Raw genomic sequence first — 21089 nt, 5'->3', positions numbered from 1 at the left:
TGTGAGGAGGTGCGAGCTGAACACTGCGGGCCAGGGCGCGGGGAGGCCGCGGGCGCGGAGGGACGGAAGCACACGCACACGCCGAAGAGCTCCAGTTGCCAGCGGCCAAGCAGGCGGGGGTCGCGCCTGCGGAGCTGAGGGCAGAGGGGCGGGGCGGGCGCGGGGGGGCGGCGCCGTCCGGGGAAGGGGCGGGGCTCCGGGTGGGGCGGGCAGCGCGGGGCGCCACGTCGGCAGCGGAGTAAAGTCTGCAGCGGCCGCAGGGGCTGGACGGGACGGGACGGACGGTGAGTGCGTGCGGTCCTATCTTCTGTCCTAGCTGTGCGGGGTAAGGTCCCCCCCCGGCCTGGAGCAGCGCGGGCGGTGGGTGGGTGCGGGGCGCCTGCGGAGTACAAAGCGGGCCGGGCCAGGGCCAGGGCCAGGGCCAGGACTGACCCCGGTCGGGGGTGGGGGTATCCTGCCACGTCGCCGCCCCCCCCCCCCCGCTGCCAGGGCGCCGCTGAGCATCCCTGCACTGTGCTGGCACCAGTGCCCAGAAGTGGCTCGAGGCTGGGCACCTCCTCCCCTTGCTTGTGGGGGTCCCTGCCTCTGCCTCTGCCATGCTGTGGGGGGTAAGGGGCAGCAGGCAGGCCTGGCTCTGCAGCAGCTGGACTGGGGAGTGGGCGCTGTAGTGGCCTGCCTGTGGGAGGGATGCTGTCCACGTTTCTGGTCTAGGGAAACGTGGCGACAGCTTCCACGTCCTCACCTCCTGGTAGTTGCTGCTGAAGGCTGTGGCTCAGGAGTGGCTTGTGGTCTGTGCTGCCCTGTGGTGTGTCTGCGTTACCCTCTGCCCTCTCTGTTCCTTTGCAGCTGACCTCCTCCCTGCCCCATCTTGTGCCTCCTGTACAATGAAACTGTGTCAGACTCTGCTCCCCATAGGAGCGCTGTCCTGTATCTGCTTCTCTTCTGAAGTTGCCCCTGAAAAAACTGTTCTACCGTAACCCTCTTCTCTCGCTGCTTTTGTGTCTTTTTTTTTTTAGCTCACAGTTGTTTTGGGATACGGCAAACGTGCAGTACTTAAGCAGAACTTGCCTCAGCGTTCCCCTTATGAGTAAGTTTTTGGCCTTCACAGTCAGACTTTGTAGGAAACAGACAAAAAAAAAAGTGTGAACCAAGTTCCATGATCTGTATAAAAAAATCATTGAAATAAAAAACTTGATCATGTGTGCCTTGCTGAGCCAACTAAGTGACGTGGCCTGAAAATAAAGTTGTCTTGTAGCCTCACTGCTGGCTGTAGTGATGGTGTTAAAATATTTTCAGGGAGACTTTTTGTAGCTTATGTCAGTCGCTGAGCTTTTTGTTTATCAGGCTCCAAATGAAAGCCTAAAAATGACGATGTGGCATAGTCCACCACGTAGAAGACTAATGTAAACTATATACCCCTTTGCTGAGTCAGTAAAACTTTACTTTGTAACCACAGGTAAAAACAAACTATTTGCCATTTCACTAAAGGAGACCAGCCTCAATGGTTTCTTCTTTCCGATTGTTTAAGATCATAGGAGAGTGATCCCATGCAATGGAAATGAGTTGTCATGTAAAGTTACTTTCATAAATTGCTCTTTCCTTGGAAGTAAGGTACAATGACTCTGCATAAGAGAAGGGCTGTTTATGCATAAACATTGGATTGCACATTTGCCATTTTCTGAGGCTGCCCAAGTTAACTAACATGTTACAGTAAGTAATCGCGTTGAAAAAACCCCAACCTTTCCCACCACAAACTCTGCTTCCTTCGGCCCCCTAAAAAAAACAACCCCCCCCAAACAAATGGAAGATAAACCCTTTTATTATCACTAAGTTAATGTTCCTGGCCTTGAGCTGAGTTGATGCTGTTACTGCTGTGATGCCTAGGTACCAAGTTGCAGAATTGTGTCCTGTTCTACGTACAGTGTGCTATGAAAGTGCTTAACAAAAAGAGGGTCCCAACCTGCAGTCTTAAGCAGGAGAAAAGAGCAGGGAGCCCAATCCAATAGTGGAGACAGAAACAAGGGTGATAGGTAGTAACTTAATTATGCTATCTAAGCATTGTCAAGTTCTTTTTCATAGGTGTCCCAGTAAAAAAGAGTTGAAGAGAACAAGGAAATTCTCCCATAGGTGATGGGCAGCATGTCAGACAGCAGGAAGGTACTCCTTCAGCTGTTTAACAAGTGGAAGAGTGACAATGTTAGGCAAAATGGAGCCAGGCATTGTCTTTAACAGAACATGAGAGATGGCGAGTTGCTCCTCGTCCTAGAAGAACATGAGTTTAATTTGGGAAACTCAAATGTTGGAAGCCAAAAAATGTGGAGTTGCAGTTCCTGTACAGAATGGTCAGTCCTGCTTTGATATGGGTTGATGCCTTCCCAAACTGCTTGCTGGAATGCGATCTCCAGCTATGAACAGCAAGTGCTCTCAAGAGAGATGCTGCTGCCCAGGGCATATTCTAGCTCGTGCTTTTCAGTTTTGATGAGTGTAGAGAGAATGGGGCATTCTGTCAGGGACATGTGTTGTTGTCATTTTTTTTCTTGGCACTTCTGTAAGGACAAATAAAGTTAAAATTATATGGTGGCAGGGGGTAGGTCTCAGTCTTGTAACAGATTTTTTTCTAAGGGTGTCTGTCTTCTGACACTTGCCTTTTGTATGGCAAGCTACTTGCTAACTAATCCAGTTTGTGCATGTTTGTAAATAAGCCTGCTTTTAGTTGGCACCTGTGAATGTTGGTGTCAGTCCTGATCTTAGGTGGGATCAGTGCCATTCTGCAGTGTTCCAGAAACGTTAACCACAGGACCAACACACACCCAGTGTTTTTATTAATATGCTTCTAGAGCTGGGCCTTGGTCCTAGATTCATAATCGCAATAGAGCCAGTTCAGTGACATAAACTTTGTTTGGATGCTTCTTACTATCTTCCTTCTTTGCATGCAAAAAAAAAAAAAAAAAAGGGAGAAAGGTCATAATTTTAAGAGCAGGTTATTTTTTGGGGGAAGGAAAACTTTTGGCCAACTGATCCCAAATCTGTCCTGAATCCCACCACCCTGACCTCAGAGTGGCACTTTTGTTTCCAGACTGGTGCTGTTTTGTATGTAGGTTTTAGAGAAGCTTGCATGTTTAGGTTTTGAGCAGCAGCCATGCTGCTTTTAACTGGAGTCTTGCTTCTCCATAATACTATGGGCAGACTGCTGTTACATACTCACTCTTAACTGCATTCCTAGCTGAGCATATGGTGCTATTGATGCTGCAGGTCTTGTGTTTCAGTTACCCAGTAAACTTTCTCCTCACCTAAAGTAGCTGAAACATTTCTTGATAGGGACTGGAAAAAAAAAAAGGCATGCTGATATGTGAGACCCAGGTATACTCTGGGTGGATTCTGAACTCGTGATGATTAGAACTTTGGATTGATGTTTGGAAAGTATTAAAATAGGACAGCTAATCATTGGGAGCTATGCATGTGCCACATGCCAATATCCTGGTAAGAACTTTAATGGGAGGGCTTTCTTTCCTGCCTCTGTTCTTTTTCTCTACTTATTTTTCAGTAGAAAGTGCTAGGGTTCTTTCTGTAATGATATTTTCTGTTTAGCAGGGGTCAGATAAGTTGTGAAGTCCTCTGTGACTGTAGGAAGAGAAGAGGAACTTTTTTCTCATCAGTGCTGTATCCAAGCCTCCCTACTGCTTGGGGTCAAATACAAGGGACATAGTTCTTCACCCCTTCTGAGGCCCCTGGTGGGAAATAGTTCCTCCAGTGCCTGCTGCAGCTGCTACTGTCTTGCCAAGCAGTGTGGTAAAAGTGAAAATGACCTGATTCTTGTCTATTTCATTTATGCCCCACAGAGTACTGAACAGTAGCACTGAAAGAAAGTAGTTTGGTAGAGTTCATTACCACTGTCTGAGACAGGTGTAAGCATCAGAGACTTTGGGGTTTTCCACCTGCATGCTCACAGTGCTGTATCAGCTTGTTTAGAAGTCTGCTTGCAGAAGCATGATGACTAGAAACCAAGCTTTTTTTAAAAATGGAAGATGGGAAACTAAAATAGGCAATTCATGAAACATACCATCTTATTAAGGAGAGGCTCCATCTTGATGCTGTTTAGTTTTCAGGCCTTGTGATAATCTACAGGAGACCAGGTGGAGTGAGTAACATCTTGTCTCTCTTGCCCAGGAATGAATTGATGTAGCAGTAACAACAAAATTCACTGGAAATTGGCTCCTTAATTCTGTGCTTGGACTGGTCCTATCTTTTTCAAAACTGTGGAGATGGGGTGTGTAGAGAGAGGCAGGCTGCAAATATATGGTAGAATGCACATCAAAAAACCCACTGTGTGCAATGTTGCTAAATGTGTTACTTTTCTTTTAGGTGTACCTAGAAAATCCATCTGGTGAATGAAATAATACACTTTGGTGAGAATCTTTATTTTATTCAATATAGTAACTCTTTATGCACATGGAAGCTGTCTGACTAACTTCAGAATTTCCTAGTAGTCCTGTCTTTATTCAGATATGTACATTCATATTAATTGTCTCATAGAATATCTTCTGGATAGACTTGTACTTGGTGCCACGTGTAATCCCTACACTTAAGGTTGCCTACACATGCCAAGTTTTTCTTCCAAAAAGCTGTTTTTGGGTTTTTTTTGAATAACTGTGAAACTTCCATCTTCAACTGAAACTTCCCACATCTCATCTGCTGCAAAAGAGGGTTCTTTTTTACAGAGCAGTTGAAAAAAGTATGGAGAGATGCAGGCCATCAGCATTTTGCTATTACATTTAACAAGATAAACTACACTTGGCTCCAGGGACAATAGAGGTCAGTGCACTGCTACAACAATGCTGGAGTCTGAAGATGAGTGATTGGCTTCTTGCTCAATCAGCGGTGAGGGGCTGGGCTGCTGGGACCCATCAGCTAATCGGTGACAAGGCAGGGCCTGCTGCAAAAAGACCGTGATATCAGGTCCATGAGTGGACCTAAAAACCTTTTATCTCACTATGACTTGGGTAGGTCCCTATCCACAGGGCTCCCTGACAGCTCACCATTAGCCAAACTATTGGAGCCAGCCACTCTACACGAGTCAGGGTGGGGGAGGTCAGGGGACTTCCTATTAATTAACATTCCAGGTAATTGACTTCCTCATAATTGAAGTTCTCTGGTACCTCAAGTTTGGGGAGACGTAGTTGCTAGATTGCATATGTACTTGGGAAAAATCCATTTAGGGTTTGATTAAACTACAAGAATTTAAAAGCTGGCCTTTACCTATCTGCACTGGCTTAACACACAACAAGCTTATTTGCCTCCCTATACTTTATTAGCTGGTGCATACAAGACAGGGAAAATAAAGATCCCTGCCTGTATATGTTCCAGCTGTGTTTATGCAGTGAGACTGTGTTCCATGTAAATTCTTGTTTCCTTCTGTATGATCCATTCATGCATGTATCAAATGAGGCAGGAGTCCTTGCCTTGCTGAGGGTACATCTTGCATATTAGAATAAGCAGCTTCATATTATGGGAACTGCTTACAAAAATCCATATGCCAGAAGTAAACACCAAAATCAAGATGTGCCAATATTTAGGTGTATTTTAGATCTGTAACTTTGCCCTTTTTATACCTAATGTCTCACAGTATATTGTTGCATCTTATTTTTTGCCTCGTGATACGCAGTGAGCAAGGCACAAATACACAGACCTTTTTATTTTTGGCTTTATTCTGTTTGCAGTTACCAAGGTAAATCCTGAATTTTAATTGAGATCACGTTTTGATTTGGTAAATACGTTGTAGTATGTGAGCTGAGAATGTAGAATTATCTAAGTATATGATTTGGATGGTGTACAGCAAACAGAACCTAAGTTTGGTCATTGAACACTGAGGATAAAAATATATTCAACAGCTGCCTCCTTTGCTGCATATTGTCCAGCCTAAACAGTCTGATGCCAGGGATCCTGAACAACAGCTTGTAGCACGCAGTGACTAATGTGGGCCCACTTTGTCCCTTATATTGAGTGTAAAAGGAGATGGGAATTCAGCAACCTCCCATTTTCTTCCACCGACATATAAGTTTTTAATTAGACTCCAGATATGAGGGGTTACAGAAGAGCAGCCTTTCCCCAAGAACCAATGTTATAAAAACTTTTTTTTCCTCCATCTTTGAAAATTGCCCATATAACTTTTCTATTCTTGGTTAATCACAAGAACTAGATATCAATGAGTTGTGCTCACGTTGACTTACAAGTTTCAGAAGAGCTAGAAAACATACATCTCTCCTTTGTTCTTTTTATTTATTTATTTATTTATTTTTGGAGGGCTCTGCTCTTAGTTCTCTCCTTTTCTATCATTTAAGGAGAACTCTAGCTGTCCAGTTATCTGATCTGTAGGCATCTGCATAGTGATATATGCCAGGGGTTGTCAAATGGAGGTACATGGACCCCTGGGGGTACTTGGTAAGGCCCTAGTGGGGTACATGTGGATGGCCAGGGACAGAACGCCACCACCCCGCATTGTTGCCTCCTACAAGCAGGGCTGGGGGTTGGGGGCAAGGGCAGTGGCACTTCTCTGCAGCCTGCACAGCTGCCCCCCGTCTCCCCAGGTACGGGGGACAGAGGCATTTGCACGTGGCAGCTGGGGGTTTCAGCATGTCACCTTGCTACCTTCATTATAATATGTTGAACTGTGTATTGAGATGAATAAGTCATGATTCTAAAAAGTTGCTTTTAATCCAGACTTTTATTTACTAGTTGCTATTCCTTAATTCACAGTTTTATGCTCTTACCTTGCCAAGGTGAATGTTTTATGCCTGTTCCTTTAGTGTCCTAAATCCTAATTGTTAGTAGGATTTCAGATTTTACGTAAGTGCATTTTCCTAAGCATGGGAGTCCTTAATATTCTTACCTCATCTGAAGAAGAGTTCTCTACAGCATCATTGGCATTCTTGCCATGAGAACAGCGAGAACAGAAATTGATTAGCAGATTCCCCAATCTATAGGTGCAGACAACAAGATTTGTGTAGGATGTTTCTGTCATGAGAAGTGTGGGATCATTATACCTGATGCTCTCCAAGTGCTTGGTAGGTTGAAACCTACTTAGCTTGAGAGGTAATAGTCACATGGTTGCAGGTTGTCCTAAGCTTCTGAAACATTACTTTTTATACTTGCATGATTCAGCCTATTTCATACCTCTGTTCCTCTAAACCAAGAAGCACTGCCTTTTCATCCAGTACTGAAATCCTGAATACTAAGAGAATTAAACTTGTGTCTTTAGCATGAGTTATGCTGCCTTTTATATTCAGTGATGGTTTTACCCATCCCTTGATGCATGAAGCACATTATTGTTACCTTTGCAGTCCATGCAAGAGCTGACCAGAAACTGGAATTACCATTCTACTTGACATTTCACAATTTCCAGCCATCTTTTTCTCCCCCAAAACACAATGGAAAAAAATTAAAAATTTGAACACTTCCAAAAGTTTCCAGGTCTCCTCAAACAGCTTAGTCCTGCTCTTTGGGCTGCTAAGGATTCTTGGGAATTGTGCTGCCCAGGAGCCAGAAACTTGGGAATGGTGTTCCAGACTCTCCACTAAGTGGACTTCTGAGGAAGATGGAATGGCAGGTTCTGTCAGCACAATATGTGCTCAGTTCTTGAAGAGCTATAGGTACCTACTTTACAAGGAGGAATTAGGTTTGGGATACCTACCTGCATGCAGGTCCTTGCTTGTAGCCCTGGTCTGGGTACCTTGACTCTGGAGAGGTATGCAGTTTCAGACTAGCCTTTATGTTTAGTATTTACCTGAACGTAAGATGAGCCTCTAGTAATTAGGTTCTATACATTGAAAATGTATACATTTGTTACAATTTTCCATGTATAGAATTTAATTATTGGAGAGTCATCTTAAATTCCATGTCCCCCACTACTGTAGTAGGGGAAGAGGGGAGGTTAAGCAGCTTGATCCATATGCCCTCCTGGACATGTTTCTTCCACTTGGTAACAGCTGTTGGACTAGTGGCAGTTGTGGGTTATAGCTGGAGCCACAGCAACTGCCTGTTACCCCCCCCCCCACATACTCAGATCCAAGATGAGGGGCTTCCCCCATATTAAATAGGAGGGAACCTCCTCTTGGATTAAAGTAAATAAAGTATTTCCTGTTGGTCAGCTCTAGATGATTGCCTGCTCATCACAGGAGTATTTGGATTGGCATTTGACACCTCTCATTCTCTCTGCACTGTACAGGAAACAAAAATTCATAACTTTGGACACTAAACTCCATGGACTAAACATAGACAGTGGTTTCGTGACTCATAATATAACTGGTATCTCTTCTAACCTCTGAGTACTCTGCTGGTAATAAGGATCTTTTCCCCCTCTGAATGTGTTTTTTTTTTTGGCTCTATGGGTTTTTTCCTTTCTTTTCACATTATTATCTATTCAGCTAAATTTTTCTAGCTTTGAGCGACTTCTGTTAACTTCTTTGCTTCCAAGATGACATCTCTCCTCCACTCTCTTAGGTGCCTGTTGTCTTTTACAAATGGAGATTTGTCTGGTATTTAGCTTAGGTTGCACTTGCTTCTTTCCCAAGACTAGAAGAAGAGCACTTTGTTCCCCAAAGCTTGTCTAACATCTCCCAACTATATGGTTATTTCAGTAGAAAGGATCATCAGTAAACTTGGCTTCTCACATGTTTCCTGGACAGTCATGGCTACAACACTCAAATCCTACTAGATGTACTGTATATGGAGTCCAGGTGTCTAGTGGAGAGTTTTGTATTCCATAGATCAGGGGCAGGCAATTATTTCGGGAGGAGGGCCACTTGATGACTTTTGGTGAGCTGTTGAGGGCCACATGGGTAGCCCCACTCCTTCAGTTGCCCCACCCCCTGGTCGCCAACTTGGTACCAGAAGCCCTGCCCCCCTGACCTTTGCATCCAGAAATCCCTCCCCTTGCACAACTTACTAGGTAGCAAGAGGTTGTGACCCCTCTAATGTCCTGCCCCAGCAGTGGGATTTCAGGGACATCAGACCTCCCCTAGAACTTTCCCCCTACCTGTGCCATCTGGTCCCAAAAGAAGGAGGCTCTACCTACCTGTGCTGGTCAGTCCTGAGTGGCATATGGCTTCACTGCTGCTCCTGCTGGCTGGTGCAGACCCGGCTAGGTCCGTCCCATCTGGAGCAGCATGGAGCTAAAGTCGGCTTCCGACATGCTGCTGGGGATGGGGCGAGCCCGGCCGGGTCTGCATCAGCCAGCAGTGGAGCCGTGCGCCGCTCGGGACTGACCAGCACAGGTAGGGGGAAAGTGCAGCTGAGCCCCTGTTGCTCCGGCTGGGCTCATCCTGTCCCGAATGGCACACGGCTCCACCGCCACCTCTCCTCCCTGGTGCTGACTGGGCCGGAGCTGCGGCCCAGCTGCTGCTTCCTCTCCCCAGTGCTGGCCCAGCCTGACCCTGCATGGCCCAAGCGGCATAGCGTGGTACGGCATGGCACGGAAAGCCTGCTCGGCAGCCGCTTTCTTGGGCTTACCTGGAAGGTAGGGCCCTTCCCAGCCCTGCGCAGGATGCAGACGGCAGCCCAGACACTTTCCCCTCACTGACGCCACAGGTTCTGGCCCAGCTTCCACCCTGCCCCTATCAAGCTGCAAACGTGGCTTGAGCCGGAGCAGGGCGAGGCCAGCTGGAGCAGGCTGAGGTCAGGATTGGTTGCCTTGCAGCCAGTACCCAAGGAAACAGCCTGAGGTGCTGCAGCTGGCGGCTGGTGCCGTTGGAGGCTTTTAGAGAGGCAGCCGCCATTACGTGTGTTTTGAAGGGACTCCTGTGGGCCAGAAGGAAGTGCTTGGCGGTCTGGATCCAGCCCACGGGCCACATTTTGCCCACTCCTGCCATAGATTCATAGATTGTACAGGGCTAAAAGGGACCTTGGAAGATCATCGGGTCCAGCCCCCTGCACCAAGCAGGAAAGATAACTGGGAGTCAGGCGACCCCAGCGAAGTGACCATCCAGTCTCCTCTTGAAGATTTCCAGGGTAGGTGATTGCACCACCTCTGGAGGGAGCTTATTCCACAGTCTGGACACCCTAATTGTGAAGCAGTTTTTCCTAATGTTGAGCCTCAATTGATCTTCCAGAAGTTTGTGGCCATTACTCCTCGCTTTCTCCAAGGGTGCCCTGGCGAACAGTTGTTCACCAAACCTTTGATGTACGCCTCTGATGTAGCGGTAAGCTGCTACCAAGTCCCCTCTCAGCCTTATTTTTTTTCAGGCTGAAGAGTCCCAGATCCCTCAGCCTTTCCTCGTATGGCTTGCAGCATAAGTCTCTGATCATACAGGTGGCTCTCCTCTGGACTCTCTCACCTTTACCACATCCTTGTTAAAGTGCAGCACCCAGAACTGCATGCAGTACTCTACTATGTACATTGGGCAATTTATGTCCTTTATTGGATCCTGTTCTTAGTTCTCCTGTTCACCGGTTGCCTTTTGAGTAAAACAGAATTTCTTAGGTATGTTCCAGGATTTCTTGGACTCTCTTCTGTACAAAGGTCCATTCTAGAGGTCAGCCTCTGAGAACAGTTTGCCTTCTTAAATAGCTGGTCTTGTTTGCTTATTCTGTACCTACTTCGTCAATGTGAGGGAGAAATATGATCACAGATTTCTAAAACCCAGTAGGTGCCACAAATCACTGATGCAGAAGAATAGCACTTCCTGTTTTTTTTGAAGTTTTAGCATACCATAACTGAAACTCAGAAGTATTTGGCACATTGTAACGGTAGGTTTAGTAGACATTAGTTGAGGAGAGCTGTTGTGAGCTAATAACAGTGAATACTAATCCGTATCAGTTATCCATGGTTTAATGTAGTTGTCATCACTTGTCTCCTTGGCGTGATGAATTATTCAGAGTGAACGCTGATTATTTAATTTGGAGAAACTTCTGGGGGAAAGTGGGGTTTGTATTAAAAGATGCTTTCTGGCAATTGCTTCTAGAGATTAATTGCTTTTTTGTTTGTTTTTTGTTCTATTATATCAGCTACTAACTTCACAGAATATCTTTTTGTTCCTGCAGTGTTAATGCACTTCATTTTACTTTGACTGTCTTGTATATTGCTATCATTCTTTTATCTGTTCTTTAGGGCAGAGGTTTCAAATGTACTGCCTGTGGGCTAGATCCAGCACACGATTCTAGCTGGCTTATCAGTAGTCCAGCAGACTACTGGAAGGTAGGGAGCATGGCCGGCCATAGAATTCAAGGTCCCCAGATCATAATGGATATGGCCATCGGTGTCACTGGGCAAGTGACGGCTGTGCAGATACCACTTTTGCCCCACTGCTGCTCATTTCCCCAACCTGCTCTGCTGCCTGTCTCTGAATTTGCACTGTCACCTGAATTTGTTCTGTACCTCTGGACTCAGACCTGCTGCAGCTGCTGCTGGCTCCGCAGATATGGCCTGAGAGATGCCCACAAGGTACAGATCCGGTGTGGCGTGAGTTTGACACCTGCTCTAGAGCAAGTAGTCCCTAGTCTGACTATCTGCTAACATGGTCCATGTTCTGCTAATGTGGTCCATGTTCATAGTCCATCTGCAACAATGGCCCATGACCATTTGTTTGATTACCCGATTGGCCGGCTTCTTCCCACCATATTTAATTCATATTGTCTGCTATTTTGTGTCCTGTCCGTTTTTGATGGGGTTTTTTGAGCTGTCCAAGACAGGCTTGGAGTTCTTCATTATATGTTTATACCAGTGGTTGTCAACTGGGGGTACATGTACCCCTAGGGGTACTTAAAAAGGCTGTAGGGGGTACGCAGAACGAATGAGAAAAGATTACTAGAGGTGCACCGATACATCGGTCCCATATCAGATCAGCACTGATGTAAGGAAAAGTAGCAGAATCAGCAATTGGCTGCTTTTGGCTGATGGGAACAATAATGTGGCCAATAAATGCCCTGTGCAGTGCAGTATGCAGGTGGTCAGGAGCACAGCCCGCAGCATGGAGAGTACCTGGGTCTGGCTGGTAAGTCTGTTGTGAGAAAAGTCTGCTCTGCTGCCTGTCTCTGGAGGGGGGCAGATTGAGGCCCCAGCTGTGAGGGAGGGAGGGAGTGGGGCAGGGGCAGGTGCTGCCCAGGCAGGTTGGAGCAGGGCATGGGATGGAGCTACAGCTTGTGATGTGAGGAGGGGGCTCTTGCTGCTGCGTGCACCCCAGAAGGGCATGGTGGGCACGTGCCCCCAGATCTGTGTGCGGGGTGAGGGTGGGCTGCTGCTGCAGGCTGGCGGCAGTGCCAGGCTCTTCCCAGTGAGGGGGCTGGGCCGGGCTGCACTTGGGGTAGGCAGCGGCAGTGCTAGGAAGGCGGGTCGGGGCTACAGCAAATTTTAGGGTGGCTGCAGGGACCCTCCCCATAGCCCTCCCGGTGCCACTGCTGCCCACCCCAAGCTCAGCCCAGCCCAACCGCCCTGCCAGGAAGAGCTCGGTGCCTCCCCAGCCCACAGTGGCAATCTGCCCTCACCCCACAAAGATCGGGGGGTGCGTGCCCCCCATGCTGTCCCAGGGTGCATATAGCACTGGGAGCCGCCTTCCCCCACATCCCCTAGATGAGCCATTCAAGGCTTCATCCTATGCTCTGCGCCACTACCTCTCTGCCACTACCCCCCTCACAGCAGGGGCCTCGATCTGCCCCCCACCTTCGCCCCTTCCCTTGCCCCTTCCCCCACAACAGACTTACCAGCCCAAACTATTGTGCCATAATTATGATATAAATATATTTAATGCTTATGTATTTAATATTAATTAGTATAGCCTCCCTTATATCACATTATTGGTAACATTTAAAAACAAGTACAAAATATAAAGGGGTACATGAGCTGAAACGTTGAGACAGAAGGGGTATGTATGCTTGTTAAAAAAAAGGTTGAAAACCCCTGGTTTATACCATCTTCAACACAACGGGATCTTGATACTTTGCTAGTAAGGTTATGTGCTACTGTACAATCCCTCCTTTACCCCACCATGCTTATCTGCAGAGCTTCTTACTATCCACCTCCTTTTTCTGTACCCTGTAGTTCCTACTTTGTTGTTTCTAATCTCTGGACATATTTAGCCTTTTGTTTTATGACCTCACAGTTTCTTTGGTGAGGTGTTTTTTTAATGAGGAATTTTTATGACAAGCTTTTTGACACTGCAAACAAACTATTTCAACTGATTCTCTTCCTTTAGACACTATTTTCTGGATGCAGTCAAAGGATTTGAAAAGATTAGAAGGGAAGGGGGAAGGGCTTTTGTTTTAAACAAGGTAAATTAATTTGCGTCTGTCACATTTGTTTGGGTGTTTTATCTTTTCAGTTGTCACTCAGTTTATCTGGTGGCTTGAAATAAGGTTAATTAATCTATCGTTCTCAGGATTCTTTCTGTTGCCTGTTTTAAAAATATAGCTACCATCCAGTTCTCTTGTCACAGTTATCTTTAAAGTTGACATACTTTGTTAATGGTTTGTTTACTCCATTCTTCTGTTGGCTCAACACTTGAATGTGTAACACCCAGGCCTGTCAATTTGTTGTAGCACCTTTGCTTTGGACACTTTTGTCACTTGCATTTTACTGTGTTGGATCTGATCTTCTTGGATATCTCTCCTCACATTGTCTGAAGACTAATGTCAAGAAATCGTTTGAGGGGTTTTTTTGAGTGCTCTTCTCAGTTGTCCCTGGTGAGTGTGCAGACCCACCTACCTATCCTCCCATTAACTTTGGATAGCCACTTACTTACTCTGTGTTTGAAATGTGTAGGGCTAAGTCTCATAATCCATCTGTCATAGTTTCTATACTTTTGTACTTCTTTCTTTTAGCTTTTAGAATTGGTGTTGTGACTCTCCATTCTGTGAAAGGTACCCATTTGGTTTGAACAACTGCTTGTATATTGCCATTTTACCAGCTCTACTGGTGACTTTGGCATACTTTGGCATAACCTGTTTCTTTTTTGCTTGAGGGTCTACAGGTATGTTCAAGAATTATGTTATAGCCTCTCTGCCAAGTCTAAGATGCTTTTACTTTTAGTTTCCAGTTTAGAGTCTCTTAGGGTCTCTTGACTAGATACTTTCTTTCCTGTGCTAGTTTTGGGTATAATACCCAAGGATGTCTAAATCTGATTACATTGGGGGGCTTAGTTGTGGTTACTGGACAAACCATATTCTTATTTAGGATTTAATTGCTAGAATGCTCTTGCATGCTTTAGATCAGAGGTGTCAAACATATGGCCCACAGGCTGGATCTGGCCTGCAACACAGTTACTAGGGCTGTGTGACATGAGCCCATTTGGATTTGGATTGAGCCCGAATCAGGGACAGTGATTTGATCCATTGATTTGGATAACTGTCCCTGATTCAATTCAGCCGAATCCGAATCCGACAATTTGCTGATTTGGCGAATCAGCAGTTCGGACACAGGCACAGCTTTAAAAGTTTTTTCTACGTACCTTGAGGTAGCAGTGTGGTTCATGATCGTTGCTGGGGCAGATGCAGTGTCCCACAGCAGTGCGGGGGCTCTCCTGGGTTCGCTGCCAAGAATGCTGAAGTGGATTGGAAGTACTTCAGATCTGCACATGGCCCCCCTTCCTCCCCCCAGCTTGGCAATCAGCCACAGGGGGACCCTGGGTGCCCCCCAGACCCAGGGGGCACCAGTCGCTGAGCCAGGGATAGTTAAAATGGTCCATTTTATTGTTTCCCTTGCTGCCTTGCACCATGTATTCTTTATTAGGAGATGAGCTTGGTGCAGGAGGCTGGACCTGATGATCTCGCAAGGTCCCTTTCAGCCTTACAATCTATGAATCTATAACGGTATAACTAATAAATCTTTTGGCTTGAGTGTGGTACACATTCAGTTTCTGTTGTATGATCCAATTCACTTAGAAGTTGTTTCTCTAAGTTTCAGCATATTTCTAAGCCTTGAAGTCTAATGTATTGTACTGTTTCATCCGCTCATAGACCTCTCTACAGACTAATCTGTTCTTTAATAATTTTATAATGAGTATTGCAGTGTTCCGTTGCCGCCTTCACAAACCCTTTTTCTCCAACGGCTCTTAAGGCAGTTAGTCACTCCCATCCAGTATTAGGGTGCACAGCTGAGGTACAGCCACTTGCACAGCACCTGCTGAACCTGTTCTACCCGTAAGGATTCCTTTTTTGCAGGATCCTTCATCAGTATTGGACTAGGAATCTGAACACACAAGCAGCCTGCAGTAAAAATAATAGTGGCTATGCTGTTTCCTTATCTCATACAGAAAGGAATTTTCTGTTTGGGGGGGAGATTTTATATGGATGAATTTAAATGGTAAAGACTGTATTTTCATAGTTTGGCAGAATGATGCACAGTAATGTGTTTTTGGGGTGTTTTTGGTTTTTTTTTTTAGGCAACAATGAATCAAACAGACAACAATCAACAGGAAGTTCCCTCATACCTACATAATGAACCACCAGAAGGTAGATGCTAAACCTCTGTAATCTTACTTGATAGTGAAAAAATTCTGTGAAGTGTAGTTCTTGTTGATAACAAAAGCCTGATGCATACAGCCAGAGCTAAGTACTCAAGCTGCTGCTGTTAGCCTTGAAGAGGCTATATACTTCAGAGTGGATTTTGTGCCATTTGTGAATCAAGAGAACTCTTTACCCAGTTGCAATTTATTGCCGCTTTGCAGACTCATTTAAGATATGAGGGGGCACAAATACAAACAAGCATAATTTGAAGACCCGGTTTGCACAATGTAACTGAGAGCGCAGTTTGGCCTGTTGACAATTTTTTGAGTTCATGTGTGGGATGGAAAGGTCCCAACTTGACATCAGGTTTCCGAGTTGAGTTTATAAGGTTGGTAATTTAAATAAAAAATGCTTTCTATTTTAAAAATGTACTTGATTAGGAAGCACTGAACAAAACAGTTGCATGCTTTGGGTGTAATGATACTTAAAAGCTGGGTTGTTTTGTTTTTTTTTTTGTTTAAGTTCCGATTATTAGGTGGTCACAATATGTATCTGAATAGTTTGTTCGAGCAACTAAATAGTGACTTCTAACTATGGAAGGTGTTCAATTTAAGTCATTATTATCCTGTCATTAACAATAGTAAGAGATTAGAAATATGTACAAGATGTAGATGGAGGAAGCAAACTAATTCAATAGCGCAGTACTTCTCAGCCTCCCCTGATCAATGATTTGTGTTATAACATGCTTTGATAAACTCTTCCATCTAGCTCAGGGTTGGGCAAAATGCGGCCTGGGGGCCATTCTGTCCAGCCTGCGGGGCCCCTAAAAAATTTAGAAAATTAATATTTATCTGCCCCTGGCTGCCTGTCATGTGGCCCTCGATAGCTTGCCAAAACTCAGTATGCAGCCCTCTGCCCAAAATAAATGCTCACCCCTGATCTAGCTATAAGGAAACAGAAGGTAGTTTTGACCCCTTGAAATTAGAGGTGCACTGATGCATTGGTCCCATATTGGATTGGCACTGATATAAAGAAAATTGACTGTACTGGAAATCAGGCCCATGCAGCCAATTTAATTTGGTCGATTAAATGCCCATGTGTGCACGCAGCCGCACCACAGCAGCTAGCAGTGCAGCCTGGCAACTTGGAGAGCTGCATGCAGCTGGTAAGTCTGTGGTGAAAAGCTGGGGGGGGGGGGTGCAGATCAACGCCCCCCACAGCGAGGGACTTACCAGCTGTATCAGTAATTGGATCAGTATTGAACTTAAAAATCAGCTATCGGTATCGGCCTCCAAAATCTCTATCGATGCACCCCTACTTGAAATGTGTTCATAACCACCATTTAGGATCTGTTTTGCCCATTAATTATATTTAAATATATTTTGCTTGATCTGTGTGAAGTTTTAACTCTGATTGGATTAACTTTAATTTTCAGTCTTATGCAGCTATTTTATTGTCTTCTATACTTCTCAGCTTCCTTATTATTTATCTTGAGCAGATTAAGCAGACTTCTACTTTAGCAGTGTTGATTATCACTATATATTAGATTTTTAAATATTAAAAATTACTCAAGGTAACTTGCCTGCGAACAGGTTAATGCCGCAGTATAAGACACAGCACACACAGAACAGTCTTACACTGTGGCATTAACCTGTTTGGACACATCATCTGAATAGACAGATGCAGATGAGACGCAAACTACCAAAACCAGATAGGAGGGGGGAAAAAACATATGAAGACATAGCAAGAGGGAAAGAAAAGGCTTAAAAAGCATAAGAGAAGGACTGATTATGTATTGGTCAATAGAAAGGTGGCAGGAAGGGGGCTACAGAGAAGAGAGCCAGCTTTGTTTTTTCAAGTGTGGAGTATATAGGAATGATGTTAAAATGCATTTTAAGCAAAAGAATAAAAACTCCTTTATCATCTTGTATCAGATTTGACATAAGTGGTTTGAAGCAGGGAAATGTATTTAAAAAAAAAAACACCTCAGGATTTCTTTTGTCCTTTTTAATATGTTGTTAGGTTTCAGGGACTGACAAGGGCTGACAGTTGTGGGAAGTGGAAGATATTGGGGATTTAGCTGTTGAAGGGTTGGTAGGGAGTCTTCTGAAGTTGACCTCAGTGTGATTGAAACTGGGAATCTCACCATCAAACTCCATGGTGATAAAATGGCACCAAGGCAGTCTTAATTGGAGCAGGTTATCTTACCTTTCAGTAAGAACTAATGCTTGAAACAGTACTGTTTTGTAGGCCAAATGATTACTAAGCATGTGCCATGTTGTCACCTCGTTTAAAAGACTAAAGAGAGCAAAGCTTTATTAACAAAATGTTCTTAATTGCAAGATCATGATTGACTTGGAGGTTTATACTTCTTCTTCAGGTTCATTGAAAGATCATCCACAGCAGCAGCCTGGCATGCTTTCTCGTGTGACTGGTGGCATCTTCAGTGTAACAAAGGGAGCTGTCGGTGCCACAATTGGTGGTGTAGCCTGGATTGGAGGAAAAAGCTTGGAAATTACCAAAACAGCAGTTACGGCAGTGCCTTCCATGGGAGTGGGGCTGGTTAAAGGAAGCGTGTCTGCTGTGGCTGGAGGTGTTACCGCTGTAGGATCTGCTGTTGCAAGTAAAGTGCCTTTAACAGGGAAGAAAAAAGATAAGTCTGACTAAACAAAAGACTGAGATGTGTTTGATCTCCGTAATGCTGCATCAGTGGCAATGAAACCTGCAAAGATTTGGACTACAGCAAAGCCATGTCTTACACACTTACCTTCTAAAGAGCTGTGTGAAAAACTTGCTTTTTTTTCTGAAAGACACAGAAGTTTGACTGCACAATGTGCAAAGGTTCATTAAAACCTAGATTCAAACTTTATATCTGGTGAGATGTTACATTTGATAAATACAGAAGCAAGTCTGTGTGTCTGAAGGGATTATAATATACATGTTTGAATATTCACTTACTGTAAATTGTTTTTGCAGTTTTGGAGTACAATGTGAAAGTAATAATGTAGTTGACAACCTTTGCAGAACCACAACTATAATGATGTCAGCTACCATTCTTGGGCGTTTCTACTCCTCTCAGTAAGGAATCCCTGAACTGTATACAGGCACATCAGTTGCGCCTAATAGTTTAACTTACCTTTTAGTTTTTTGAAACTGTCTTTTTATGAGGCCCGTACACTAACAGTGAATCCATTCTGTCACTGAGGGCTGGCAAGAAACTGACATGTGGAGGCAGAAGAAAGTAAGATTATAATGACTACCGAGAAAGTGGATCCTCACGATTCTGTATGCAGTATGTTGATTAAGACTATTCATGCCTTATGGTGGAAAATCTATTTTTACATAGTAAAGCTGTGTAAAGAACTTTATAATGTCCGTCATTTCAGTGAAGTTTGTAGAAGAAGGTTTAGACTCTTATAAGTGCCGGTATCTGAAACTCAGCCATCTTTAATAACGATGATAAATCTCTTGTTAAATCTCAGGTGTACTTAAAGGTATCGCTGAATTACCTGCAAATGAAGACTTGGGGCTTCCAATGGATGGCTTATCATAGCTATAAAAACAATGAAAAAGGTGGTAGGTTAATTGAAATAAAGCTGCAATTTGTGACTGATTCATGTGCCAAAGATAATAGCTTAGAATAAATTGTTTTTGCTTTAGAGTTGGAGATCCCTGAAGAACGATTCTAAATAAAGCAAAGCATCTGTCTGACTGCATGATGTGCCAGTTTAGCTGCATGCCTCAACCAGGGTTAAGCATTTAACAGAAATATGAAGAATTTTTCACTACATATTGTATCTCACAAGTCGATTTCACATAAAATGCCCCATTGTGTTCATTCAGGGAGAAAAAAGAAATGAGACCTGTCATCTTAACAAATCGCACGGGGACAGATCCCAAGCTTTGACGCACCACAAAAGATGAGCATTCCTGTCAGTCCCCTGCAGTGTACACGGGCAGAAAGCACATGCTTGATACAGGCTCTAAATTGGAAGTCACTCAAGCTTTCATAAATCCTGACTTGCAGATAAATAACTTTTTGGAATCCTGTGAAAGATGGCTGAAGTTTCATGTGAATATTCTATATGCAGTGTTTCCTACGAATTTGTGTCCTTCCTGAGGAGAATTTCTAAGCATGTAAGCTCACTTTTTAAGCGGTTATGGAAAATGATAATGTGTTTTTTCTAGAAATTAAAAGGATCAAAAGGTATCACTTGTCTACAGTTTTTATTCCAGTTTACCGAAGTTGGTAAAGTGAACAGTTAAAGGTTTCTATAATTAAGATTTATATATAAGTTACCTAGTCTTTCTGAAGCATTGGTGCTTCGGTTGTGATCTGGAGCAGCGTTCTACATCAGATATATTTATCTGCCAAGGTTTCCTAAATATGGTGTAGAGGTGGAAGTAGAATCTGCAAGTACTAGGGTTTGGTTGTTTTTGTTTTGCTTTTAATTTTTGGGTGGGAGTTGTTTGTGTTTGGTTGGCTTCTTTTTAGTCCAGCCTACAAAATGAGTTACTACCTTGTTTGATTTAAGTATTTGTCACAGCTAAGCTTCAAGATTCTTTTTTTTGGATTGACAGCTATGTAATAAACAGGGTGATCACTTCTGCTAATTCAGAGCCAAAGGGAAAGTCTACAACGCAGACTGCAGTGTAGGGTAGACAAAGCAAAGCTAGTTTTAAATGAACAAGCTGTGATACCAGAAACAGTGTAGTTCATAGCATTTTTTTGTGCCTGATGCCAGCTATTTGCCCTGCATCTCTATGCAATAAAGGCATGACCTCAGGGTGATATGACAATCAGCTGTATGCAGACTTAATAATATTCTGAAACCTTCAACAAAACCCTTCCTAACAACCAGAGTGGAGACTGTGGGGATTGCCAAATGCTGAACTTTCAGACAAAGTCCTCACCCCTGTTTTTTTTGAAACACTAGGAAGCTTGCAACAAAACTTTTAAGTGTGGTGATAGATTTTTTGTGCTATAGAACTCAACCCAACATTTCAATGCATTTTGTTCCTAGCGTGCTTGTCGTTAATTCTGCGATCTTGTAACGAAAATGCTTAAACTGGTGTAGGGTTTTAATTTAGAGCTTGGTCCTATACTCTGCACATTTTTAATTTCCAATTAACGTATGAAACTGTCACTCTTCTTTCAAAACTTGTTCTAATTCTGTCTTGCTACTTTAAACTTGTGAAACATTAAATTTTTTTAGTTTGACGTCTTGGACAGCTTCCTTTTGTTGATGGGGAAAATAAAAGTAATGGGGAAATAAGCAGAATAACTTGAGGGATCATGTCTTGCATTCAGTTATTGTGCCTTATAGTTCTGTCATTGTCTATATTAAAATAATACTTAAAAGCCTCCAAGTAAGATTGCAGTCCCATTGTATTCTCAGTACACACACCGTTAGAAAACCTCCCTCTCCTAAAGAGCTTATCTAGATAAGACAAATTATGAAAGAAAAGATGCTCCTATTTTTTTCCGGTGTGTGGTGTTTTTGTTTTTTTTTAAATAGATGTGGGAACTGAGGCATAAAAAGTAGACTGCATCTGACTGCAGAAATTCATCAGCACAGGAAAATGAATTTGGATTTCTTGCATCTGAATCCAGGGTCTTAATACAAGAGGATTGTGCTCATCCTCAAAAAACTTTGGAG

General features: G+C 43.9%; 1 protein-coding gene across 3 annotated transcripts; it reads left to right on the top strand.

Annotated features, from left to right (window-relative positions):
* Window positions 1-204: 204 nt before the first annotated feature.
* TMEM263 (transmembrane protein 263) lies at window positions 205-20650 on the top strand. Of its 3 annotated transcripts, XM_090043157.1 has the most exons (5): window positions 219-284; window positions 1017-1087; window positions 4363-4406; window positions 15366-15435; window positions 17810-20650. In XM_090043157.1, exons 4-5 carry the CDS (start codon window positions 15372-15374, stop codon window positions 18094-18096), a joined length of 351 nt encoding a protein of 116 aa, XP_089899283.1. In that variant the 5' UTR covers window positions 219-284; window positions 1017-1087; window positions 4363-4406; window positions 15366-15371; the 3' UTR covers window positions 18097-20650. The 3 variants fall into 3 exon arrangements, with proteins under 3 accessions (XP_089899282.1, XP_089899283.1, XP_089899284.1); XM_090043156.1 differs by lacking the exon at window positions 1017-1087 and having other exon boundaries at window positions 205-284; XM_090043158.1 differs by lacking the exons at window positions 219-284; window positions 1017-1087 and adding an exon at window positions 286-325.
* Window positions 20651-21089: the final 439 nt, after the last annotated feature.

The sequence above is a fragment of the Crocodylus siamensis genome, chromosome 4 (assembly GCF_052110815.1).
Source record: "Crocodylus siamensis isolate JL-2025a chromosome 4, ASM5211081v1, whole genome shotgun sequence".
NCBI lineage: Eukaryota > Metazoa > Chordata > Crocodylia > Crocodylidae > Crocodylus > Crocodylus siamensis.
Note: the sequence above shows the minus strand (reverse complement) of the source record. Positions and strands in the feature narration are given on the sequence as shown.